General features: G+C 43.5%; 2 protein-coding genes across 21 annotated transcripts in view; both read left to right on the top strand.

The window, feature by feature from the left end:
• Nucleotides 1-19,271, top strand: part of LOC109871048 (guanine nucleotide exchange factor DBS) — a 50,664-nt gene extending 31,393 nt beyond the window's left edge. For 2 of the 14 annotated variants that reach the window (XM_031805516.1, XM_031805524.1), the window contains exons 7-34: nt 6,642-6,791; nt 7,176-7,300; nt 8,449-8,563; nt 8,937-9,056; nt 9,207-9,398; nt 10,563-10,754; nt 10,967-11,123; nt 11,337-11,401; nt 11,526-11,599; nt 11,783-11,849; nt 11,954-12,069; nt 12,192-12,261; nt 12,383-12,475; nt 12,613-12,705; nt 12,824-12,949; nt 13,129-13,350; nt 13,493-13,585; nt 13,713-13,791; nt 13,942-14,014; nt 14,619-14,710; nt 15,171-15,257; nt 15,378-15,437; nt 16,021-16,095; nt 16,363-16,443; nt 16,898-17,007; nt 17,133-17,245; nt 17,693-17,796; nt 17,897-19,271. In XM_031805516.1, coding sequence (XP_031661376.1) covers nt 6,642-6,791; nt 7,176-7,300; nt 8,449-8,563; nt 8,937-9,056; nt 9,207-9,398; nt 10,563-10,754; nt 10,967-11,123; nt 11,337-11,401; nt 11,526-11,599; nt 11,783-11,849; nt 11,954-12,069; nt 12,192-12,261; nt 12,383-12,475; nt 12,613-12,705; nt 12,824-12,949; nt 13,129-13,350; nt 13,493-13,585; nt 13,713-13,791; nt 13,942-14,014; nt 14,619-14,710; nt 15,171-15,257; nt 15,378-15,437; nt 16,021-16,095; nt 16,363-16,443; nt 16,898-17,007; nt 17,133-17,245; nt 17,693-17,796; nt 17,897-17,976 — 3,024 coding nt within the window. In that variant the 3' untranslated portion in view covers nt 17,977-19,271. The remainder of the gene's footprint in view (nt 1-6,641; nt 6,792-7,175; nt 7,301-8,448; nt 8,564-8,936; nt 9,057-9,206; nt 9,399-10,562; nt 10,755-10,966; nt 11,124-11,336; nt 11,402-11,525; nt 11,600-11,782; nt 11,850-11,953; nt 12,070-12,191; nt 12,262-12,382; nt 12,476-12,612; nt 12,706-12,823; nt 12,950-13,128; nt 13,351-13,492; nt 13,586-13,712; nt 13,792-13,941; nt 14,015-14,618; nt 14,711-15,170; nt 15,258-15,377; nt 15,438-16,020; nt 16,096-16,362; nt 16,444-16,897; nt 17,008-17,132; nt 17,246-17,692; nt 17,797-17,896) is intronic. The other 12 variants (XM_020461825.2, XM_020461831.2, XM_031805518.1 and 9 more) reach the window with 11 other exon arrangements.
• A 992-nt stretch (nt 19,272-20,263) lies between these two features.
• LOC109870784 (uncharacterized) lies at nt 20,264-26,645 on the top strand. 7 transcript variants are annotated; one of them, XM_020461393.2, is made up of 9 exons: nt 20,264-20,906; nt 21,123-21,178; nt 23,167-23,285; nt 24,547-24,584; nt 24,712-24,782; nt 24,910-24,976; nt 25,114-25,302; nt 25,575-25,646; nt 25,973-26,645. In XM_020461393.2, the coding sequence occupies exons 1-9, from the start codon at nt 20,696-20,698 to the stop codon at nt 26,074-26,076; spliced, it is 927 nt and encodes a 308-aa protein (XP_020316982.1). In that variant the 5' UTR covers nt 20,264-20,695; the 3' UTR covers nt 26,077-26,645. The 7 variants fall into 7 exon arrangements, 6 of the variants coding, with proteins under 6 accessions (XP_020316982.1, XP_020316984.1, XP_020316987.1 ...); XM_020461398.2 differs by having other exon boundaries at nt 20,266-20,906; nt 21,128-21,178; XR_004205692.1 differs by lacking the exon at nt 21,123-21,178 and having other exon boundaries at nt 20,265-20,906; nt 24,547-24,568.
• Nucleotides 26,646-27,164: the final 519 nt, after the last annotated feature.

Genomic DNA, 27,164 nt, shown 5'->3' on the forward strand with positions numbered 1-27,164 from the left:
ATTGCCTTCCAGAGAGACATCAGAGATTGTAACATTCTCTGTTTCACGGAAACATGGCTCACTCGGGATATGTTGTCAGTCGGTACAGCCACCCAGTTTCTTCACGCATCGCACCGACACCTAAAAGCATCTCTCTGGTAAGAAGGGTGGGGGTGTATGCCTTATGATTAACGACTCATAGTGTAATCATAACAACATACAGGAACTCAAGTCCTTTTATTTTTATTTATTTTGTATTTTTTCAACTTTATTTAACCAGGTAAGCCAGTTGAGAACAAATTCTCATTTACAACTGCAACCTGGCCAAGATAAAGCAAAGCAGTGCGACAAAAACAACAACACAGAGTTACACATGTACAAACAAACTTTTGTTCACCTGACCTAGAATTCCTTACAATCAAATGCTGACCGCATTATCTACCAAGAGAATTCTCTTTGATTATAGTCACAGATGTGTATATCCCCCCCCCAAGCGGATACCTTGACGGCCCTGAAAGAACTTCACTGGACTCTATGTAGACTGAACCATATATCCTGAGGCAGCATTTATTGTAGCTGGAGATAAAAAAAAAAAAGCTAATCTGAGAACAAGGCTTCCTAAATTCTATCAGCATATCAAATGCGCGACACGAGCTGGTAGCATTCTGGATCATTGCTACTCTAACTTCCCCGATGCATACACAGCACTCCCCTGTCCTCCCTTCGGCAAATCTGACCATGACTCAATTTTGTTGCTCCCAGCCTATAGACAGAAACTAAAACAGGAAATGGCCGTGTTCAGGTCTATCCAACGCTGGTCTGACGAATCGGATTCCACGCTTCTAGATTGCTTCGATCACGTGGACTGGGATATGTTCCGGGTAGCCTCAGACAACAACATTGACGTCTACGCTGACTCAGTGAGCGAGTTTATTAGCAAGTGCATCAGTGATGTTGTACCCACTGTGACTATTAAAACCTTCCCTAACCAGAAACCATGGATTGATGGCAGCATTCGCGCAAAACTGAAAGTGCGAACCACCGCTTTTAATCATGGCGAGGTGACTGGAAACATGAATGAATACAAACAGTGTAGCTATTCCCTCTGCAAGGCAATCAAGCAAGCAAAGTAAGAGACGCAATTCAACGGCTCAAACGCAAGACGTATGTGGCAGGGTCTAGGGTCAATCACGGATTACAAAATGAAAACCAGCCCCGTCACGGACATCAATGTCTTACTCACAGACAAATTAAACAACTTCTTTGCTCGCTTTGAGGACAATACAGTGCCACTGATACGGCCCACTACCAAAGCCTGTGGGCTCTCCATCAACGTGGCTAACATGAGTAAAACATTTAAACGTGTTAACCCTCGCAAGGCTGCCGGCCCAGCTGGCTGGTGTGTTTACGGACATATTCAATCAATTCCTATCCCCGTCTACTCTGCCCACATGCTTGAAGATGGCCACCATTGTTCCTGTTACCAAGAAAGCTAAGGTAACTGAGCTAAATGACTATCGCCCCATAGCAATCAATTCTGTCATCATGATGTGCTTTGAGAGAATAGTCAAGGATCATATCACCTCCACCCTACCTGATACCCTAGACCCACTCCAATTTGCTTACCACCCCAATAGGTCCACAGACGACGCCATCACACTGCACACTGCCCTATCCTATCTCGACAAGAGGAATACCTATGTAAGAATGCTGTTCATTGACTACAGCTGAGCTGGAAAGTTTTAAGTTCATCGGCATACACATCACGGACAAACTGAAATGGTCCACCCACACAGACAGTGTGGTGACGAAGGTACAACAGCGCCTCTTCAACCTCAGGAGGCTGAAGAAATTTGGCTTGTCACCTAAAACACTCACAAACTTTTACAGATGCACAATCGAGAGCATCCTGTCGGGCTGTATCACCGCCTGGAACGACAACTGCTCTTCCCATCACTGCAAGGCTCTCCAGAGGGTAGTGAGGTCTGCACAACGTATCACCAGAGGCCAACTACCTGGCCTCCAGGACAGTTACAGCACCTGATGTCACAGGAAGGCCAAAAAGATAATCAAGGACAACAACCACCTGAGCCACTGCCTGTTCACCCCGCTACCATCCAGAAGGCGAGGTCAGTACAGGTGCATCAAAGCGGGGACCGAGAGACTGAAAAACAGATATCTCAAGGCCATCAGACTGTTAAACAGCCATCACTAAGATAGTGGCTGCTGCCAACATACAGACTCAAATCTCTGGCCACTTTAATAAATGGATTTAATAAAGGTATCACTAGTAATTTTATTTCACCTTTATTTAACCAGGTAGGCTAATTGAGAACAAGTTCTCATTTACAACTGCAACCTGGCCAAGATAAAGCACAGCAGTTCAACACATACAACAACATTACTCATCTCATATGTATATACTGTATTCTATACCATCTACTACATCTTGCCTATGCCGCACGGCCATCTCTCATCTATATATTTATATATACATATTCTTATTCATCCCTACATTTGTGTGATTTAAGGTGGTTATTGTGAACTTGTTAGATATTACAGCACTGTCGGGAACTAGAAGCACAAGCATTTCACTACACTGGCATTAACAACTGCTAACTATGTGTATGTGACCAATAAAATGTGATTTGACTTGCAAAGAAGACCTAGTTAAGCTGCAGCTGGCCCAGAACAGAGTCGCACGTCTTGCTTTTCATTGTAATCAGAGGGCTAGTATTAATTATATGCACGCCAGTTTCTCTTGGCTAAGAGTTGAGGAAGACTGACTGGGTCAGTCAGTTGAGGAAGACTGACTACACACACACACACATACACACATACACACACACTACATGTTAATGTTTTTAAATGTATGTAAATTGTAAAGTATTTTGTCTGTAATGTATGTTTCGTTATGTGTCGGACCCCAGTAAGACTAGCTGTTGCCATTGACGTCGGCCAGCGCATGTGAGCGGAGATGAGTGGTTGTAAATCCCGCTCATCGTTCATGGAGAGGTGCAGCACACCGCTCTGACCCTCCATGTCCTTTCCTACCACTCCGCTAAAAAACGCTCCGTGCTCACACGAAGAAAGAATTCCCTCTCCAAATTCGCTCCATTCATTAAAATCACAATTGAACCAACAACCATCTATTTTTGTGACTACATGGATCTACCATTTTGTGTTTAAGTATTGAAACCAAACCATATGGATTAGAAGTTTTATTTGAATAAACATGAAAAGGTGAATGTAAGAAGTGAGCATCATTTCAAATAGGCGACATGTCATATTAAACAGCATATAAACACACTAAATAGGTCAGGAACCAGACAGGGAGCCTAAAATAATTCTTTAGGGTAAATTGTTTCAATTATTTCAAGGCTATAGCCTACAAATAAATTAATTGTGCATTTGCAAGTGCGACACAATAAGCTGGTAGGGACATAAAGCGCTCAGCATTTAAACATTTAGTTGTATTAAACAATTCTCTAAATGCGCATATATGCGGTGACCTACTTAGAATTAAATACAAGTTAAAACAAAGAATGACTTATTATTATTATATGCCTTTGAATGAATTTTTTGAAACAAGTTTGGCCAGTCTGTGGCGTCAGGCTCATGCGATGGTGCCTGGAGAGTCGGCCAGCAGAGGAGAGTATCCTCTTCACACTTGCAGAGCCACTGGGGATGATAAACACCCTTTTGGCCACTCTTGCCAGGCTGGGCAGAGATGCAGAGTCGTTTTATTTTTCTTAGGTATTCTTTAGGTATTTTTCTAAAGGTTTTTTTTCTAAAGGTTTTTAGGCAAAATAACCTAATCAAAACGGAAAGCTCCTTGAACGTGGGAAAATGCCAGGCCTATTGGGCCAAAATCAATTATGGCTTATTGTATGGATAATATAACAAAAATGAGCAAAACGTTTAAGAGATCAGATTTTTTGTTTATAAATACTTTGCTACTTTGCTACTATGACACAGTTATCTACCCACCTCGTTCCTTTCTTTTAGCATGTGCACATAGTATGTAGACCGTCATCAAATCAAATCACATTTGTTTATATAGACCTTCTTACATCCGTTGATATCTCAAAGTGCTGTACAGAAACCCAGCCTAAAACTGCAAACAGCAAGCAATGCAGGTGTAGAAGCACGGTGGCTAGGAAAAACGAACTAACTCCCTAGAAAGGCCAAAACCTAGGAATAAACCTAGAGAGGAACCAGGCCATGAGGGGTGGCCAGTCCTTTTCTGGCTGTGCCGGGGAGAGATTATCACAGAACATGGCCAAGATGTTAAAATGTTCATAAATGACCAGCATGGTCAAATAATAATAATCACAGTAGTTGTCGAGGGTGCAGCAAGTCAGCACCTCAGGAGTAAATGTCAGTTGGATTTTCATAGCCGATCATTAAGAGTATCTCTACCGCTCCTGCTGTCTCTAGAGAGTTGAAAACAGCAGGTCTGGGACAGGTAGCACATCCGGTGAACAGGTCAGGGTTCCATAGCCGCAGGCAGAACAGTTGAAACTGGAGCAGCAGCACGGCCAGTCATCATGCCAGGTAGTCCTGAGGCATGGTCCTAGGGCTCAGGTCCTCCGAGAGAGAGAAAGAAAGAGAGAAAGAGAGAATTAGAGAGAGCATACTTAAATTCACACAGGACACCGGATAAGACAGGAGAAGTACTCCAGATATAACAAACTGACCCTAGCCCCCCGACACATAAACTACTGCAACATAAATACTGGAGGCTGAGACAGGAGGGGTCAGGAGACATTGTGGCCCCATCCGATGATACCCCCAGTAAGGATATAACTCCACCCAAAGTTTGCCAAAGCACAGCCCCCACACCACTAGAGGGATATCTTCAACCACCAACTTACCATCCTGAGACAAGGCTGAGTATAGCCCTCAAAGATCTCCGCCACAGCACAACCCAAGGGGGGTTGCCAACCCAGAAAAGAAGATCACGTCAGTGACTCAACCCACTCAAGTGACGCACCCCTCCTAGGGATGGCATGGAAGAGCACCAGTAAGTCAGTGACTCAGCCCCTGTAATAGGGTTAGAGGCAGTGAATCCCAGTGGAGAGATGGGAACCGGCCAGGCAGAGACAGCAAGGGCGGTTCGTTGCTCCAGAGCCTTTCCGTTCACCTTCACACTCCTGGGCCAGACTACACTCAATCGTATGACCCACTGAAGAGATGAGTCTTCACTAAAGACTTAAAGGTTTAGACCGAGTCTGCATCTCTCACATTGGTTGGCAGACCATTCCATAAAAATGGAGCTCTATAGGAGAAAACCCTGCCTCCCGCTGTTTGCTTAGAAATTCTAGGGACAATTAGGAGGCCTGCATCTTGTGTCCGTAGTGTACGTGTAGGTATGTACGGCAGGACCAAATCAGAGAGATAGGTAGGAGCAAGCCCATGTAATGCTAAGTAGGTTAGCAGTAAAACCTTGAAATCAGCCCTTGCCTTAACAGGAAGCCAGTGTAGGGAGGCTAGCACTGGAGTAATATGATCAAATTTTGGGGTTCTAGTCAGGATTCTAGCAGCCGTATTTAGCACTAACTGAAGTTTATTTAGTGCTTTATCCGGGTAGCCGGAAAGTAGAGCATTGCAGTAGTCTAACCTAGAAGTAACAAAACCGTGGATACATTTTTTCTGCATCATTTTCGGACAGAAAGTTTCTGATTTTTGCAATGTTACGTAGATGGAAAAAAGCTGTCTTTGAAACAGTCTTGATATGTTCGTCAAAAGAGAGATCAGGGTCCAGAGTAACGCTGAGGTCCTTCACAGTTTTATTTGAGACGACTGTACAACCATCAAGATTAATTGTCAGATTCAACAGAAGATCTCTTTGTTTCTTGGGACCTAAAACAAGCATCTCTGTTTTGTCCGTTTAAAAGTAGAAAGTTTGCAGCCATCCACTTCCTTACGTCTGAAACACAGGCTTCTAGCGAGTGCAATTTTGGGGCTTCACCATGTTTCATTGAAATGTATAGCTGTGTGTCGTCCGCATAGCAGTGAAAGTTAACATTATGTTTTCGAATGACATCAAAAAACAGTCATGGTTTTTTGGGATAAGTGTCTTTTCAGATTCCACAATGATTCTTTAGTTGTGGACACTAAATCACCATACTCCCTCTCTTCTTTAGTTGTGGACACTAAATCACCATACTCCCTCTCTTCTTTAGTTGTGGACACTAAATCACCATACTCCCTCTCTTGCTCTTGGTCCTCATCTTTGTAAGTCACCTTGATTTAGCAACTGGGTGTTTAATCAGTTTCTTTATGGTAATATTTAGTGAACTCCATGACAGGAGCTAAAACAAGGAGCTGTAGCAGCACACAAATAGACTACAAATGCATGTTGGGGCGGGCAGCCCTGAGCTCATGAAGTGTGAGCGCTACTCAAGTGAAATTGGAGCTCAACGAGAAGGCCAAAGCTCCCCGCTCCGTTCCAGCTCCGCTCACATACTCTGGCGTCGACTAATGGGGATCCTAATAAATTAAACACACAGAGGTAACCATCCAGCAAAGACACAGTGAATACACAGCATGAACACCAGAACTGTGGCCCAGTTTCCTAGTGTTGGACTAATATCCTTTTTCTCAGTCAAGCTATGCATGTTATTTTCTAACAATGTACTATATTCATCTGTGTGAAGGCCATTGAGGGCTTTGCTCTGATGGTAAAGAGAACAGCTCAGATCCTGCAGTCGTTTGGGACAGAGCTAGCAGAGACCGAACTACCCAATGACATCCAGGCTACCAGCAACCTACTGGGGACACACATCAACAAGAAGAGCAAGATGAAGGTACAGAGCAGGCACACACGCACGCACACACACGCACACACGCACACGCGCATGCACGCACGTACACACACGCGCACGCATGCACACACACACGCGCACACACGCACGCGCATGCGCACGCACACACGCACATGCGCACGCACACACACACACACACGCACGTACATGCACACACACGCACGTACACGCACACGCACACACACACACACACACACATGCACATGCACGCATACACACACGCACACACACCTCCAGAAAGATGAATACACAAAATAACATGATGGGTTAAATCTAAGTAAATCATTGTCTTGTCCCACACCACTGATATCAGAGTGTTGGTGTTGGCGTGTGTATTTGATTCCCCTGATGTGTTTGTGTGTCCAGGAGGATCTGCTGGTGGCTTTAGGACAGGGCAGCAGACTGTTGGAGAGTATTAATGAGCCAGTGGTCAGAGACCCAGACCACAACATGAACCAGGACGAACTGGAGAACCTGGCCACCGTACAGAGGTTAGAACACACACTGGGAACCTTGAACATAAGGGTTAGAAGACACACTGGGAAACTTGAACATAAGGGTTAGAAGACACACTGGGAACCTTGAACATAAGGGTTAGAAGACACACTGGGAACCTTGAACATAAGGGTTAGAACACACACTGGGAACCTAGAACACTGGGGTTAGAATACACACTGGGAACCTAGAACACTGGGGTTAGAATACACACTGGGAACCTAGAACACTGGGGTTAGAATACACACTGGGAACCTAGAACACTGGGGTTAGAATACACACTGGGAACCTAGAACACTGGGGTTAGAATACACACTGGGAACCTAGAACACTGGGGTTAGAATACACACTGGGAACCTAGAACACTGGGGTTAGAATACACACTGGGAACCTAGAACACTGGGGTTAGAATACACACTGGGAACCTAGAACACTGGGGTTAGAATACACACTGGGAACCTAGAACACTGGGGTTAGAATACACACTGGGAACCTAGAACACTGGGGTTAGAATACACACTGGGAACCTAGAACACTGGGGTTAGAATACACACTGGGAACCTAGAACACTGGGGTTAGACCACACACTGAGAACCTAGAACACTGAGGTAGAACACCCACTGGGAACCTAGAACATTGGGTTTAGAACACACTCAGGGCACCTAGAACACTTGGTTCATAGATGCACAGGAAATATAGAACACTGGAGGACTTGATGAATGCAAGAGGTGAGAACACATAACAGCTTTTGCTCCTCACCATGATAAGGACTGGCAGTGCTCGGTCCTCTGAGGTCAGAAGGAATATTTTGGAGAACACTGGTGACAGAGAAGACAAAACAGGCTGGCATCTTTCACATTCAACTCAGTAGAGTGAGCAAAACACACAGAGGAATAGCAGAAAATGTCTCATGTCTCCTCTTTTCTAATCTTCTCTCCCTCTTTATCTCAATCTTTCCCTTTCCATTCAACCCATCTCTCTCTTTCACCCCCTCTGCTCCATCTCTCCCTCTCTCTCTCTCTCTCTTACCCTTTCACCATCTTTCCCTCCCATCTCTCTCCTCCCCTCTCCTCTATCCATCTTCTCTCCTCTCCCTCCACCCCCTCTCCTCTTCCTCTATCCATCTCCCCCTCTCCTCAATCAGACTGCTTTCCCAGTTGAATGAGACAGAACGGGCTTTTGATGAGTTCTGGGAGAGACATAAGACCAAGCTGGAGCAATGTCTGCTACTCCGTCACTTTGAACACAACTACAGAGAGGTGAGTGGGACATCACATGACTACACACACCTGACTTCTGTACACCATGGGTAACATACACTAGTTACAGTACCTGAGAGCAATACGCCAGAGAGCAACATACACCTTACAAACTAAGTAGATCTCTGAAGCAATTACACCCCTGATCCTGGTACACCTATGGGGCATTGACACGGCCACCTGTGTGTGTGTGTGTGTGTGTGTGTGTGTGTGTGTGTGTGTGTGTGTGTGTGTGCGCATGTCACACCTGATCTTTGTACACCATGTCTGTGTGTGCATGTACAACCAGATCTGAGTATATGTTGTGTGTATGTCATACCAAATGTCATTACATTGGTCTGTGTGTGTTCTAACTGCTGTCCTACTGTTCCAGGTGAGGTGTCTGCTGGACCAGGTGGCACAGAGATTGACAGCTTTCTCGGAGGTGGGGATAAGCCCCGCCCACGCTGATCACATCTTCCGCGAGCTGAGCAGCCACGAGGAGAGAGTCTGTGTAAGTAAACAAACACACTGATAGACATGTATTATCCAGAGTACTTATAGAAATCAATAATGTTGCATCTCTCTTTTATCTTTCCATCTCTCTCTCTTCCTCGTTCCCCATTCTCTTCCTTTCTCTCTCTCTCCCCCTTTCCCTCTGTAGGAGGTACTGGACCGAGCCCAGGCTCTGGCCCGTGAGGGTGACGAGTTGATTCAGAACACCCACTATGCTGAGGACTCCATCCAGCCCAAATGCATTGAGCTCCGAGCCGTGAACGAGGAACTGAGCACTTACCTGAGAGCAAAGAAAGACCACTTACTCAGAGCTATAGAGCTGCACCACAGCCTGGAGAGGGTGAGAGGGACATAAACACACACACATACAACTACCGTTCAAATTTCCTTGTTTTTGAAAGATGTTTTATTTTTTTAAACATTAAAATAACATCAAATTGATCAGAAATACAGGGTAGACATTGTTAATGTTGTAAATTACTATTGTAGCTGGAAACGGCAGATTTTTTTGTGTAATATCTACATAGGTGTACAGAGGCCCATTATCAGCAACCATCACTCCTGTGTTCCAATGGCACGTTGTGTTAGCTAATCCAAGTTTATCATTTTAAAATGCAAATTGATCATTAGAAAACCCTTTTGCAATTATGTTAGCACAGCTGAAAACTGTTGTCCTGATTAAAGAAGCAATAAAACTGGCCTTCTTTAGACTAGTTGAGCATCTGGAGCATCAGCATTTATGGGTTTGATTGCAGGCTCAAATTGGCCATAAACAAAGAACTTTCTTCCGAAACTAGTCAGTCTATTCTTGTTCTGAGAAATGAAGGCTATTCCATGCGAGAAATTGCTAGGAAACTGAAGATCTCGTACAACACTGTGTACTACTCCCTTCACAGAACAGCACAAACTGGCTCTATCCAGAATAGAAAGAGGAGTGGGAGGCCCCGGTGCACAACTGAGCAAAAGGACAAGTACATTAGAGTGTCTAGTTTGAGAAACAGACTCCTCACAAGTCCTCAACTAGCAGCTTCATTAAATAGTACCCGCAAAACACAAGTCTTTGCGTCTTTAATCAGAACAGTTTTCAGCTGTGCTAACATGATCGCAAAAAGGGTTTTCTAATGATCAATTAGCCTTCTAAAATGATAAACTTGGATTAGCTAACACAACGTGCCATTGGAACACATGGTTGCTGATAATGGGCCTCTGTACGCCTATGTAGATATTCCATTAAAAATCAGCCGTTTCCAGCTGCGACTCACATTAACGATGTCTACACTGTGTTTCTGATCAATTTGATGTTATTTTAATGGACAGAAAATTTGCTATTCTTTCAAAAACAAGGAAATGTCTAAGTGACCCCGAACTTTTGAACGGTAGTGTAGATATATACACACATACACACAAAGTCAAAAAAAGTAAATCAAATGCATGTAGAAACACACACACACACACACCACCCCATAAACCCCTAAAAACACACACTCAACCCCCTCTCTCCCAGGCTGCTAAGTGGTGTGATGATGGCATCTACCTGCTGGCCTCTCAGCCCGTGGACAAGTGTCAGTCACATGACGGGGCGGAGTCAGCGCTGCAGGAGATTGAGCGTTACCTGGATACAGCAGGACAGAACAAACTGACTGATCCTAGTGCCATCTGCAGGGACTACGAAACAGTGCTCAACCTGGAGTTCAGAGTAAGGGGATCCAATTTTATGACTCGGACATGCACTCAGACCTGGATTCATGTCATTAAAATGTCATCATAATGTGATCAATTAAATGTAAAGAAAATATGACACAGCAAACAAACAGCTATCAAAAACTTAGGGTTCCAGGGTGTAATTCTGCTCCCTGCTCCTCTTCCTCTTCTCCTCCTCTCTCATCCTTCTCTCCTCTCCTCCCTCAGGACCAAGTGGAGAAGGTGTTCCAGAAGCAGGTCTCCATGCAGGAGATGTTTGAGAAGAGGAGGGTCAGTCTGAAGAAGCTGGCAGCCAAACACACCAGGCCAGTCCAGCCTGTGGCCCCAAGGCCTGAAGCCATCAAGTCCCCACTGTCCTCACCAGGTGAGTCCTTATAAACCACCTGTCCTGAAGTACTCTACCAGTCATTATGTACCATTATGTCCTTGTATACATATCATCAGCACCCTGTCATCACACATACAGTCCTGTCATAGGGTTAATGTTCTTTTAACTAGATCGGTCAATGTATATTTAGATATGTGTATCGTTAATATTCCACCTCACCCCTCCACTCTCTCATTCTCTCCCCCATAGCAAAGAGAGTGCTGGAGAAGAGCTGCTCAGAGGGAGACTCTGTGAACAGGCTCAGCTGTAGAAAAGTAAGCGGAAGTCCCTCTTGTGTTTTACTGTGGGGTAGAAATGATCATACCTGCAGTATGCATGTCAAATAAGACATTAACTCCAGTAGTTTCAGTAGACACTCATCCTGTGGTGTGTTCTCAGGTGGAGGGCCAGCTACAGAGCAACAGAAGTGCCTCTATGTCAGAGGAGGATGAGAACCTGGCCATCCTCAGAAAGTAAGTTTGGTCCGTGTTTTGTCCGTTGTTATATCCGACTGCATATCTGTGAGTCTGTTGTGTTTCTCTGACTTCTGTGTGTAGCGTTTCACCCATAGAGATTAATAACGATTATCCTCTGGTGTCTGTATCATGTAAGCCTGAACTGTCTACATTATGTCTGACTGTGCTCTCTCTATGGAGACATGTAATGAATGAGCTGCTGGAGACAGAGAGGGCATACGTGGAGGAACTGCTCTGTGTTCTACAGGTGTGTATCTCTATCCCTCTCCCCTGGACCATCTGAAACCTCTTCGTCCTCCTCTCACACATGCGTGTCGGTCTTAACTGTGTTCGTCCTATTGGGTGTTTCAGGGCTATGCCTCAGAGATGGACAACCCAGCCATGGCCAGTCTCATGCCCATTCCTCTGCAAAACAAGAAAGATGTGCTGTTTGGCAACATGCCAGAGATCTACCACTTCCACAAGCGGTAAATGAGCACCCCCTAGTGGTTATTAATGGTGCTTATACAGTGATAGGACTACCCAGGCATTGTACTGACTAATTGATCATCTCTTTCTCTCTGCATCACTCTTCTTAATGATCTTCCAGGACCTTTCTGAGGGAGTTGGAAGAGTACGAAGACTGCCCGGAACTTGTGGGTCGGTGTTTTCTGGAGAGGGTGAGTGTTTGGAGATTGAACTGGAATATGTTGTGTCTAAATCACTACTCTGATTGTAGTGAAGTGTTTGTGATGCAGGGGTATTTCTCTCTTTTCTTTATTCTCTCTCTCTATCTCATAGATGACAGACCTGCAGATCTATGAGAAGTATTGTCAGAATAAACCTCGCTCTGAGAGCTTGTGGAGACAGTGCTCCGACTGCTCCTTCTTCCAGGTACACACCATATACACACCTCCCCTAAGGTACACACCATATACACACCTCCCCTAAGGTACACACACCCAACAGCTTCAGGCTTAAGTGGTTGTTATCCCCTACTAATGTATTCTCCCTGTTCTGGTCTGGAACAGGAGTGTCAGAAGAAGCTGGAACATAAACTGGGCTTGGACTCCTATCTCCTGAAACCGGTCCAGAGGATCACCAAATACCAGCTCCTGTTGAAGGTAGGACCAGTATATACGTGGTCTCATGATTCACAAGAGCATTCTGGTCCACTCCTTTATTTTCATAATGTCTCATTGCTGATCAACATAACTCAATATGTGCATGTGTGTGTTGTAGGAGCTGCTGAAGTACAGTAAGGGCTGTGAGGGGTCAGAAGACCTGCAGGAGGCGCTCACCTCCATCCTGGGCATCCTGAAGGCTGTCAACGACTCCATGCACCTCATCGCTATCACTGGATACGATGTGAGTTCATCATCGATCAACTTCACATTCTCTGAAATATATTGCATATTCCTTTAATGGCATCAACATCACATTATTTTAGAGATTGTGTCAACGTGTCAAAATTACATAAGGCTGCAGCACCATAGCTTCTGATGAGTCATGAACTTTCTCCTGACCTGTGACCCTTCTTCTGATAGGGTAACATGGGCGACCTGGGACGGCTGCTGATGCAGGGGTCATTCAGTGTGTGGACAGAACACAAGAAAGGTCATGCCAAGGTCAAGGACCTGGCCCGCTTTAAGCCCATGCAGAGACACCTGTTCCTGCATGAGAAGGCCCTGCTCTTCTGTAAGAGACGGGAGGAGAACGGGGAGGGCTATGAGAAAGCCCCCTCCTACAGCTTCAAACAGTCCCTCAACGTGAGTCTGTCTGTCTGTCCGTATGTCTGCCTGCCTGCCCGTGTGTCTGTCTGTAGTAGGTCTAACAGTGTTTGATATTACAAGTGAGTTCAAATTGAGCTTTTAGAAGGTAACAGCTTCCAAAATGTATGCCCTCTATCAGATGAGTGCTGTGGGCATCACTGAGAACGCCAAAGGTGACAACAAGAAGTTTGAGGTCTGGTGCAACTCACGGGAGGAGGTGTACATCGTTCAGGTGAGTGGTTTTGCCCAAACAACAGCTACAGACTACATGTCTAAAGTTTATTTTACAATGATACAGAAATCATATCAGACTCCATTTAGATAAAACAAAACTGAGAGGTTTCACCATTGTATTTCAGGCCCCAACGTCTGAGGTAAAAACAACGTGGGTGAAGGAGATCCGGAAGGTTCTGACAACGCAGCTGGAAGCCTACAGAGGTAGGCAGGGTATCTGTCTGTGGCAGACCTGATGTCAAATAGCATTAGTTGTATTTCTAATACTTTGAGTGTATTGTAATTACATTGAGTATTACATTCACTGATCATGATGTAGTGGGACTGTAGTTGATCTCCCTGCGTGTCTTCCAGAAGCCAGTCAACAGAGGCCGTCAGACGGACTGTTCCAGTTCCCCTCTGGTGCTGGAGCACCTGTCAGCCTCAGGTCAGTCATCTGACCCATACTGACCTATTAGAGAGTCAGAGCCTCTCATTCACAAATGAGAAGTAATCAAAGACCCCCCTTGAATGTTATGCACGGTATATTACATGGAATAATGGGGTCTGTTTAAGGGGATGTAAGAGAAGGTTCAGGCAGAAATGTATCATGTAGAACAGATATGATTGTCTGTCTGATAGAATATATAATCGTGTCCGCTCAATTCATTCTGTTTCTATCGGCAATGTTCAGAAACCTGAATACAACATGTTGTCTTACCAAAGTCAAATCTAATTTGTATTTGTCACATGCGCCAAATAAAACGAGTGTAGACCTTACCGTGAAATGCTTACTAACAATCCCTTAACCAACAATGCAGTTCAAGAAATAGACTTAAGAAAATATTGTGAATAAAGTCAAATGTAAAAAATTATACATACATACATAAAAAATAAAAAAATAATATATATATGTATATATACAGTTGAAGTTGGAAGTTTACATACACCTTGTGATTATGCATAGATAATAAACAGAAAGTAGCAGCAGTGTAAACATGTGTTGCGGTGTGAGTTTCTGACAGACCCGTTTCATCCTCCTGTCTCCTCAGTCCATTTAGAAGAGGAGAGAGGAGCATGAAGGAGAAGAAGGGAGAACCCAGCAGCCCTGACGCTAACTCCTGCTCCTTCCCAAAGACCAAAGGTGAGCAGAGAGTGAGAGAGGGGAGGAGAATACTGCCTTATAACATAAAGAACGCTCAGACACCACCACCTTTCAACTGGGTCCAATGCTAAATTCAAAGCTATTTTTTACTCTCAACAGTATTTAATAGTTATCACTTTCCTAAAGCGTTTCTTGTTTCACCTAAACAACACTGAACTATACTATGTTCTGACTTTTACTCTTAACTAAATGTTGCTTCTCTCTCTGTGATGAGATGACTAATCTTTCTCCTCTCTTCCCTCCGTTTGCCGATGTCGTCACTTCTCTTTCTGTCTCTTTCTATTTCTCATGTCTTTCTCTCATCACTGCACTTTCCTTCTCTCCATCCCTTCCTTCTTTTATGCCTCCCACACCTCTCCCTGTCGCTCTCCTCTCTCTCATCCCACTCGCCTCTCCCTCCTTCCTTCTCTCCCCTGCTCCGCTCCTTCTCCTGGCCCAGAAGAAGCAGCGACTAGTCCTACCTCAGACAGAGCAGCTGTGGCTAAAAAGCGTTTTACCTTGCAGGGCTTCAGCAACTTCAACAAAGGTAACAGCCCTAGCTGGTCACCAGGGGTTGCCATAGTAATCATATGCATTGTTACTATATGCAGCACTGTAGCCTACTACTACTACTACAGTATAAAACATGGCATGCTTCCTTCCACAGACCTCTCGCCTCCTGACAATAAAAGCTTAACTTTACCCAGGATTCCCTTCTCTCCATCAGGTACCTGAAAATGTAGCTAAAGTGACCATAGATTAGAATCTAGAGAGGTAATTTAGTCCCATAGCTTAAGTCAGTGTTTCCCAACTCCAGTCCTCGGGTACCCCTACAGTACGGATTTTTATCGTAGACCCAGAGCACAGCTGATTCAACTTGTCAACTAATCATCAAGCCCTTGATGAGTTGAATGAGATGTGTTTGTCCGGTGCTACAACGAGTACCATTGGGGGTACTTGAGGACCGGAGTTGGGAAACGCTTGCTAAAGTGACGACCAATTAGAGTTGTACTGTAGCTGATAGTGAATAGACCACTTCAGGGACCCTGTATGTGTTTTTCACCCCTGCAGTCTGTCTGAGTAGCTGTAGGATGACAATGTTCGTACAGAGAGCGACATACAGTTAGAACATACAGTTTGTGGTGCTCCTTTCAATGTCCTCTGCTCTCTTCATTCTTTGTCTGCGCTTACTTTAACTTCCACTTCCAAGATATGTTACTACTAATATTTGTCTTATTTGAGGGTTTTGCTGCTCCTCTTCACTCTCTTCCTCTTCTTCTCTTTTATTCCTGTCTTCCTGTGATGGCTAGGATCTCCCACAAGCCCTGACCATAAAACCAAACGTCATGAGATAAAGAGTGATCCTACTCCGTTCGGCTTTAAAGGTACGTCTTCCCATAATGACCCTAGTCACTGTATCTGTGGTCGACCACGGTCGTTGCATGCGATCATTTCATCCGTGGTTGGTCAGGGTGTAAACCAGACAGCGGAGAAATGTGGTTCATCACGGAATGTATAATACGCTGTGTTGACTGACAGGCAACCGGAGTCACAGTTACCATGGTCGGTCATTCATTGTGGTTGAGCACGTTTGCCTGCGGTCAATCTCTTTGACCATGTTTCAATAGGGTCGTAATGTATCTTTCTCTCAGACCCAGGCCCTCACGCTCACCTCCACCTGGGCAGAGTCAGGTGGTTCAGCACCTCGAGTCTCTTACAGGCCAAGAGTAGAGGTACCGTACAGCACTCAACTGGACTGGACTGGTTTAGACTGGATTAAGATGTGTGGTGATCACAAAATGGCTGCCGAATTTCACTGAGAGATTTCCCCCTCTCACTCCCTGCACACTGTGTTCCCTTGCCTGAGTGTGTGGATACACATGACCACCTAAATGCTTATGTTGATATATTTATCAAAAAAACGTCACGCTCCTTATTGCTGAGTAGTGTTGTGGTTCTGAATGGTCCACACGATTACTGTAGTTTCACTCCATTCGACTTGGTCCTGTTCCTTCTGATTGCGGTCCACCCTGTCACTGACCGTGTCTTGGTCTAACAGCGGTTGCTGAAATGCCTACTCTCAATGTCTCCCGGTCCCCCTCCGTGTGTGTGTGCGCGACTGAGCGAGTGTGTGTTTCAGGCTACACAAGACACCAAATTCTTATGTACCCTTTCTCCCTCCTCTAGGATGGACCAAGGGCTCTCTCTCATTGGACGCCAATGAGGAGAATGATGGCTACTCTAGCCCTGAAGAGCCCCTGAACTCAGACCCCGAGGACGAGGAGGGAAAGAAACTAGTGAGTCTGCGGGTGTGAGGATACTTATCCACTCCAAGCTGGGATGTGGCTCCATGTAGAAACAGTTTTTAAAAATGGTTTACAATCATACATACAATCTAACACCATATCTTGACTGTGCACAGTGTGCAGGGAAGTACACAGTGGTGTCTGACTATGAGAAGGGAGAAGGCCAGGACCTGTCAGTCAAGAGTGGTGAAACGGTGCAGCTGATCAAGGAGGGAGATGATGGACAGTGGTGAGAATATTACCTTGACACCCTTACACTTGATTGGTTTCACACTTTAACAGTCAGAACCTATTCCAACACAGTCATATTCTATAGGGAAAAAAATAGTCCAGGTCTCTCCAACCCTGTTCTTGGAGATCTACCCTCCCCTAGGTTTTTGCTCCCAACGCCAGCTAATTATTAGAATCAGGTGTGCTAAGTTAGTCAGAGTGAAAACCTACAAGATTATAGCTCACCAGGAACAAGGTTGGAGAGACCTGCCATAGTAAAACGTAACACAACATTTTGAAACAGGAAACAAAAATAAGCTATTCTTAACAGACAATTTGGGTAGCCCGTCCCTGTTGCAGTCCCTTTTTTCTGTGCCTTATGAATATGACCCACTATTCAAATCTGAGTGTTGAGTTGGGGTGAGGTGGTGGTCAAGGGGTTGTGTGTGATTCTGTGTTGGTGCAGGTTTGTGAAGAACTTGAAGACCAAGCAGGAGGGCTGGGTGGCTGCAGCCAACATTCTCACTCTGATTGGAGAGTCCAAGTCCTGCCAGTCTCTCACCAGCTCAGGTAAAAACCCCTCTCCATGTAGATGTGTGTGTGTGTGTGTCTCTTCTTAACCATCTCCTCTAACCTCTGGTCTCCCTGTGTATGTCTGTGTGTATTCCAGAGGGCAGTGGCTCAGGGAACCTCAGCACTTCATCCAGCTGCTGTGAGACTTACACCAGCTTCTCTGACATCAAGCCCTGAACCCTCCACCCTTCCCTGGCCCCATCAGGTCACCCCAGACCCTTTCTCTCCAGATCCCAACCCAACAGCACCCGCTGGTGGCTCCCCCAGCAAGACAGCACTTTCTCCCCCCCACCCTAAACACAACTTCACCCACCTTACCCAGAGGCAAGCCCTTCTATTAGGATACTGGTCAGAAACTTCAAGAAGATGCCAACAATAGACTTCATCAGATATCATTGACTAGAGAATGGGCTCCAGCGCCCTTGTGTAGTTGAAGAGATGTAGTGTAGGTGGGCAACAGCTACCCAGTTTGGCACTTTTGCATGTATCCTTCATAAAATTGTCAAGGTTAGGATTGGAGATTACTACAGTATTAGTAGCACTGTTAGTAGCACTAACAGACAAAATGCTATGGACAAGATGGAACCTGACATAACCCATAGAAATATAATACCATTTTGTTATGAATTCTAATTCAAGGTTAACCTAATCAGGTGTCACTGATATAGCGACCCCATCTGGCATAGAGTGGTGGATATGGATCGGGTTGAGCCCTTTTTGTTGTACTGTAAGCCTATAAGTAAGTTACTGTAAGTTACAATGCTGTTGGTCTGCATCATGGTCCCCTTGATTGTCTACAAATAGACAAGACTGTATTTTTTTTATATAAAATGATTGTAAATAAGAAAGATTATGATTGAAAAGTATACCATGTGTAGCTTTTCAGATTGTTGCTCTAAGTTCTACCAGACACCTCAACTGGTGGCCATATAAGTAACCAATATGACCTTTTGTAGGCCTGTGACTATCTTATTGCCTCTTGGAGAGTGAGGAGTTACTGTTTATTTGAAAACAGAGGGAAGGGAATGACTCTTGTTATGTACTTTGATAAAGATGTTATTCTATGTCTGTCTATCTCTATAATGTAATCTCTCTCTCTCTCCCTCCTTCTTGTTCTCATAGCCTACCCTGTCCTGCAGCATTAGTTTTGTATATGGTTCAGACAGAGCAGTCACAGTATCACTGTTTCCTCTGTCCTCGTCAAATGACTTTATTATGAGATCCCCTTTCCATCCATTTCACATGACTTTAGTCATTGCAGGTGTCTTCTCCATGTGTACTGTGAACTTTCCTAGTTTTGTGAATAACTCAGTGTATAGTCATAACTTATTTATTGTAAAGCAAACATATTTTTTTATGTAGATATTGTTTATTAACTCACTTTTCTTTATGAAATCAGAAATTCTCTCAGTCAGCAGTTGTGAATCTGTTTTTTTATATTAAAGGACTTGTGGTACAGGTAATTCTCTCTCTCTGTGTGTGTGTGTGAATTTCCTGTATCGGGTTGGGTAGCCTAATAAAATATATTGTATTGTTTGTAAATGTCATTTCAGACTTGCCTATGGGAGAAGCCTGCCTACAGTGGGGTGGCAGGTAGCCTAGTGGTTAGAGGGCCAGTAACCGAAAGGTTGCTAGATCAAATCCCAGAGCTGACAAGGTAAACATCTGTCGTTCTGCCCCTGAACAAGGCAGTTAACCCAGTGTTTCTAAAACGCTTCCGTCATTGTAAATAAGAATTTGTTCTTAATTAAAAATTAAAAACTCTCAGTTCTTTGCTATAGTGCAGCTAGCCAGCAGATCCAACACAATTGCACTAGGGTCAGACAGGCTTCCTGTAAGACATGCAGAGCAATCTCTGAAAACATAAGAAGAAATGCGTTGTACTCCAAATTGTCCCATTATCCCAACTGTTACACCAAGAAGATCTCTGTGTAACAGTCAATTTATTGAGGCATTTCTCATCCCTGGACTAGTTTGGGTAACCCTGTCTTAACCTACACAAAGTCTGTCTGACCCTAGTCATAGATCCGCAGCTGTAGCCTAAGCAAGCGGGTGGATTTGCTGGCTAAATTTCTGTCTGCCTATACCCAACTAGCTATCACAGGTTGTGCAGACAGTGACATCGACTAGGCCTACCCAAAGCAACAACCTCTATACCCGCACAACCAGATATAAGATAGAGAAAAAAAATGGATAGCAAAAAGCATACCACGGAAAATCAAAATTTGACCCAAAAAATTCAAAGTAGGGAGCTCAGAATCGTGAAAAACCGGGCAAATGTCAAATCAAATGTATGGAATCATTTTGGAGTAATCGTTAACGCTGACAAACAACTTGTGGATGGATTCGCAGCATGCAAAAAGTGCAAGCGGGTGTTAGCCTATGACAGTCAAAGAACGGGCACTTCCAGCTTGAAAAAACACATTGGGAGATGCACGGTAAGACGGATATTGATTGACTGCCCAGTTGCCGACTGTAGTGCAGAACAAGGAGCCCAGTACCCTATGAAAGACAAGGATAGTTCACTCGGGTCAGGATGCGATTCGGGTTGGGGTAGCACTCTTTCCTAATGGCGGTTTGCAGTCGGGTCCCGATAGATCCGTTTGTGGAGAATTATGCAAAAATGGACTCTGGCGTGTGGCAGACATAGTGTTTATGTACATGTGAGAATTAAGATATGTGGGCTATTGTGAAGTGAAATAGTTTATTTTATAGTCACATTGTGCATTTCTAAACTGTCTGCTATGTGGAGTGGTGAAGACGTTCGTCTTTAATCGTCGCGCATGCGCAAATAAATAGTCTAGATCCCAGACTGCTAGCTAGGTACAGTAGCGCAAAAGTAGCGCAAAATATCATTCCATTAGCTAATTACATAGTGAGGCTGTAGTTGCGAGATATGGAAAGTAGAAGCAGAGACCGTAAAAAAAGTCACACCTGGAAATATTTCAATGAAATTTCGTCCGAAAGTGTGACATGTAAGCTGTGTGCGGCTGTTCTGAAGCGGACGAGTGGGAGCACAACATCCATGTTAAACCATTTAGAAAGGATCCATCATCTGTCGTTAAGACATATCAAAACTCAGCGAGAGTTGATGGCTGCCGTTAGAGGTAAGACTCCTGTAAGTGTTTTATTTAACTCTTAGCCGACTACCAAAGCAAATTCGTGTAAAAGTGTGATATCTGGACTGGTCCCCCCTCTGCAAGTTTCTCGGGTAGCTCAGCTTGTACCCTATGTATTCTTCACAAGGTTGCTATTTCAACGCGTGCCTCATTTGTTTTAACCCCAAATGCAGTTAATACAGTAAATTTCCTATATTTTGTCAGAGCAGAGGATCGCTGACAACTCTTTTGGCGAGGAACCAGGCTACTCTGCTGGTCTGGTCAGTTGTAAGATTCTCTGGTGTGGTTGTCCATTGGTTCCATTCATTCACAAAATGTCAACACCAATTTCACGCAGCGTTGGTTCAGCTATGTAGCGCAGCTTCGACAGAATAGAAGCTTCTCAGGCTAAATGTAAACACTGCGACCGGAATATCAGATGTAAAGGACGTTGCACCAGTGGTATGAAAAGGCATTTAGTCTCGGCATCAGGTAAACTTGACCTCCGAAACGGCTCTAGTTAAACAAATAATTCGAGACCTCCACAGACAAAAGCAATGGGGCTATAGATGTTGAAGCGTCAGAGACGGGTATTAAAACGAGTGAGAACAAAATACAAACTTCATGGCGTTGCTACATTTGAGTGACAATCAATAAAGAACCGAGTTAGGCTACATGTATTTACGATTGAATGCGCACATTTAGCTAAACCGATTCGTGGATTTACGTTTATTATGCTAACTGGAAAATGCTGTTTTGGTTAGCAGTTATGTACATTTTGAATTAAATGTCTTGTTTCAAATAGCCGCCTGTCCCATTTTGATAGCCAGGCATCGGCACACATTTCAGCAAATAAACGCCTGTTTCAAATAAACTCTCCATCTAAATTAATTTACGAGGTTACCATGTGATGTGATATACTTAAAAAAAAAAAAATCTGTCATGTTGCTTGCCATGGCCCTACCAAGAAGAAAATACATCAAATTCAAGCTAGCAGTTATTAAATTCACAGAGCAAAATTCGGGCGAGGCAACAGCCAGGCATTTTGGAATTTATCCAAAACGAGTGAGAGAATGGCGAAGTCAAAAAGTCCAACTTCAACGTTTGTCTGAGGTGGATCAGAAGAGGGGGAGGAAAAAGGTTAGCGAGTAGCTGGATGGAGGCCAGTCTTTGCACGTCTGAGGCGTATTCATTATGCCAATTCTGTTGCAAAACGGAACGAAACTGGGCGGGACCTGCTGGATTTTGTCCAATAGAAACTCGTTTTAGTTCCAACAAAGGTTCCGTTTAGCAACTGCTGGACTAATGATTACACCCCTGATCTGATACGGATTCATGTTTATACTGGTGTGATAGTCGTTAAAAAATGTATTGATCAAAATATGTGTACATTAAGGAAATAGACACTTGGCTCCAATAGAGGCCAGTCTCTAATAAGCGCCGGTTGTGTTGCTTTATCGTTTGATGTTATGGGGTGCATTCATTAGTCGCAGACCATTGCAAAACGTTTCGCAACGAAACCCGTTCTGCGTTAACTCTAGGAAGCAAACGTAAGGAAACGTGAAGTGATCTACCTTAAATAGTTTTTCCTTGTAACGTGTTTTCCTTTTGAAGTAAATGGTTTTCGTTGCGTAACGTAACAGGCCAACACGCCTTTGATGCGATGCGATGAAATAAAACGTTTTTATTAGCAGTATTATCAAACTTGTAGTTTGCTAATTTGGCTAGTCCAGCATAGATCTGAAGGAAAAGGCTTTGACTGTAGAGAGCATAGAGCATAAATAGGAAGAGATGCGCTAAAAGTAGCACGGTTTGAAATATTTCACCAGAAAGGGTGTTGATACATGGTACATGTCGGCTATGCAAAGCAGTACTCAAATACAACAACGGCAGAACTGACAGCATGTTAAACCACATCAAATACAAGCACCCAGCCATCACAGTGCCAGCTCTAGATGGTAAATCAGAAACGACAACCAGGGTAAAGTAGAGGGCTGTTATTATTATCCACTACATGTTATTTTGTCCATCGAATATTAATACTGTTAATGACAGTCTATAAAACTACCAAACAAATGGACTACTACAGGGACAACAAAGATTCAATAAAAAAAATAGCAGCTCCACCACTTGTTTTGGTATACATCTGGTGGAGGAAATATTATGTCCTGCATAAATTCACAAGGTTAATGGAAATTGCACATCTTATTGAAATGTGACATATCATGTTTTTTTGAATGGTTTTGTGGTATGAATTGTTTTTCTTCAGACATTAAAGTTAAAAAGAGAAGCTGCAATAAAGGCAGAGAAGATCATGTCTAAGAGCACATACGAAGAAGAGGAAGATGAGGAGGAGGATGAGCATCTCCCCAAGACTGGGATGTCAAAGTGGGTATCATGTATATTGGAAGATAACATTGGTAACACTTTTATATAGGCCCACTGTAGGGCTGGGCAATTTGAAGATATATATTGTGTGACGATAGAGCATAATATGAAGCGATATACTTTTTTCTATCGTTGATTTCGTTGTCGCAAATCACACTGCAATATTTTTTGTCAATTGGGTGACGCTGTGTGGAAGGAAATTTGCAACAAGGGGGATGCTTGCAAGCCGAAGAACACTATCCCAACCGTGAAGCACGGGGGTGGCAGCATCATGTGTGGGGGTGCTTTGCTGCAGGAGGGACTGGTGCATTTTACAAAATAAATGGCATCATAAGGCCTCCTGGGTGGCGCAGTGGTTAAGGGCGATGTACTGCAGCGCCAGCTGTGCCACCAGAGACTGGGTTCGCGCACAGGCTCTATCGCAACCGGCCGCGACCTGGAGGTCCGTGGGGCGATGCACAATTGACCAAAGTTAAACCATTTTAAGGCAATGCTACCAAATACTAATTGAGTGTATGTAAACTTCTGACCCACTGGGAAGGTGATGAAAGAAATAAAAGCTGAAATCATTCGCTCTACTATTATTCTGACATTTCACATTCTTAAAATAAAGTGGTGATCGAAACTGACCTAAGACAGGGAAGTTTTACTAGGATTAAATGTCAGGAATTGTGAAAAACTGAGTTTTAAATGAATTTGGCTAAGGTGTATGTAAAAACTTCTGACTTCAACTGTAGGTTTAATTGTATACATTTGAATCTCTGAGTTTCTTCAACTGTACATTAGGCCTATAACTGCACATTTTAGGTCTATTATTTTGTTTGCAACTATAGTTGAACCTTTTTTAGATTTTATTAATATTTTATTGCAAACTTAAATTGAAAATTTGCACAAAGGTTCTAAATAAACGGAGAAATAATAAATATGAGTAAGTACCTTTTATTTGTTGAGTATAATTCAAAATGAAATAAGAAATAGGCCTTTACATGTGGTCATTTTATATAAACTATTAATTGAATTTACAGAATGTGCTATATCGTGATGTGTATTGTTATCGGGATATGAGATTTTAGCCATATCGCTCAGCCCTAGCCCACTGTATTAGATAACCTTAGAGCCCAGAACCAAATTGTGTCTTATGAGACTATAGGTCATATGTCATATAAAAGTTAACTTTTTTCCAGAAAATATGTCCAAGCCTTTGCAAGACTGTTCTAATGGTTTGTTAACATTGTATTTCTGTGTTTCTAACTTCCCCCAGGCAAGATCCCAATACTTCAGAGGTAGCCATGACAGAAGGTTGTTTTTGTTGTATCAGTTTCAATCCAAGATGTCCTGTATCGTCACTTGTGTCAACTTTCAGATGGTCTCATAGGACGAACCCTGTGGTTATGACACTCACAATATTCCTGTGTTTATGCTGTAGATGGGACTGCAGAGCAGTTTGAGTTTCAGTATGGACTGGAGGGACCAACATTTAAGAATGAGAATGGGGAGGTGAGTTGGCACTTTAGTGATCGAATGAGCAGGTTGTTTTTTGCTGTCTCCTACCTCTTTCACTCTTGTAGTTAGCGACAGTACCTTTGCTCTTTTCTTCTACTCAAAACCCCTTTTCTCTGTGCAGTGTTCCAAGAGCCATCTGTCCATCATCAAAGTGGAACAACTGGACCCCCTTCTCCCTGAACAAAACAGTACGTTTTTGTGCATGTCTATTATAACAGAAGAATAAAGGACCGTCATATTAGGAGGTGTGTTTGGACTGGGATAGGTCAACCTGTCTACATATCCAATGTGCACTTATCAAAAGTCAACTCAATTCTTTCCCCAGACTCCAGCTGTGGTTCTGGGTCACCTGGGCCTCCTGGCTCGTCTGGGTTTGGGTCCAGTATGAGTCCAGCTGCACAGTTCTTCAGGAAGTGCCACCAGGCAGGCTGCACACAGTTCATCTTCTCTGAGTTTGCCTCCCGCCTCAACACTATCACTGAGAGGATTTCATCCCAGCAGGCCAGCGAAGAAGGTGAGACAGAATAATACAATAGACTACTATTAAATACATTGGATGGGGACTGTAGTGTTGGCTAACTAAACCGGTGCATGCAATTATGAAGAGCATTTGCAAACAATGTTATTGAATTGGGACTGGAAAACTGTTTGCACTTTTTCAAAGTGCACTTGTCAACTGTACCGTTGTCCATTGTGAAACTGAGCTTGTAATATAATATATATATATATATATTTTTTAAACATTTTTGCCAGTATAGATATTAACAAAATATCCTGTGTCCACAGATTTCAACCTCACCCTGAAAGTGCTGGAGGCCTCTGGGATGCTGCCAGAGATCTTTGCAAAGAGAGACCAAGGTAAAGTATTTAAACATCCACATAAAGAACAGAATACACTCTTTGTGGTGCGTGGAATAAAGTCCCCATAAGTTAGTTCCTCGTATAGGAATTCTGGTTCGGAAGCATGAGTAACCTTGCCTGACACCAGAAGACCTACGTTAGCTCCCCGAGCTAATGCTTAGGCTTAAGCTCAGTGGGCTAACACAGTTATGTGGAATGCAGGAGACCCGTCGTGCTCTGATCGGTAACACCCGCATGCATTATGACCTCAGCACTGACTAGACACAGTCAGTGCCCAGAGAATTCATTTCACCCTAATGCCCTGTTTCTTTTCCTTTGTTCAGAAATGGAGAAGAGACTGAAGGATCTGCAGAGAGAGACTGAAGCGGTGAGGACTGCCAGGTCTGCCATGAGAGATGCCTGTGTCATGAGCTTCACCCCATCATGACGGATCACTGCTGAAGATAAAAAGCGGTTTTATAAGACGTTATAACTAGGGCCTGGAGTTTTCCCTGACCGGACTAGGAATGTATAGGACCTGAAGTTTTCCTGGTCCGATCATGTGGACAGGAAAAACCTCACACCCCAGTTTTAGTAGAATGTAAATATTTGAAACCTTTTTATATTTGCCATATTTTTCTATCTTTGTGTTCAAACATTTTAACTCTGATATTTGAAAACAGTTTGTTGTACCCTGGCTACTGAGATGGGTGATATATTATACTTGAAGTGAGCAATAGGCGATATAATCTTGTGACATACATTGGTTCTGGGTTCCAAGGTTATTGGCGTTGTATTGATATTAGTAGGTGATCTTTTGTGTCCATCTGTGCTATGTACTTTGTGCTTACTAACCCTTCACAGGTTAAATATGTCCTTATACAGTATGTGTGAACCAGTATCTACATTTATCGATGGATGGGTACTACATTTACTGTAAGACCAATTCATTTGGAATACACTGTAATATAGCATACTTGAGGAAAGTTGAACGCATTAAACTTCTTATGTAAATGAGTCATGTGATGACATTATTTCAGATCTGAAATGTCCTGTAAACAAACTTTCTATTACAGTAATTTCTAAAGTAACTGCTCTGCTTATGGATGACAGTGGAATGGGAGGTGTATGTAGGCAGTAAACAAGGGAAGGTATGAGATGGGGACATTTAAACAAATCCTAAATGCCATAATTCTTTGTTTATGGATTTTTAAATGGGAATATCAGTTCACATCCAGAATTGAAATGGTACATTAGTTTGACAGCAATTAGCCTAGTAGCAAATATTGTGGTTGTAGTAGCAGCGTTTGAGATATTACTTTGGTTGGCACAACGCCCTCTTACACCCAAGTATACTGAAACTAGCCCCAGCCCAGACTTGTCAGAGCACACCATGCAATAGCAATCAGTCGGTATAATCGAGAACTATCATCAAATCAACATTTCATATCGTGGTGTATATTTACTGTATTGACAATGACATTAACGCGAGATCACATTTCCAGCATGGCCGACAAGAGGACCTTCGTTGACCGA

The sequence above is a fragment of the Oncorhynchus kisutch genome, linkage group LG26 (genome assembly GCF_002021735.2).
Source record: "Oncorhynchus kisutch isolate 150728-3 linkage group LG26, Okis_V2, whole genome shotgun sequence".
In the NCBI taxonomy this organism is placed as follows: domain Eukaryota; kingdom Metazoa; phylum Chordata; class Actinopteri; order Salmoniformes; family Salmonidae; genus Oncorhynchus; species Oncorhynchus kisutch.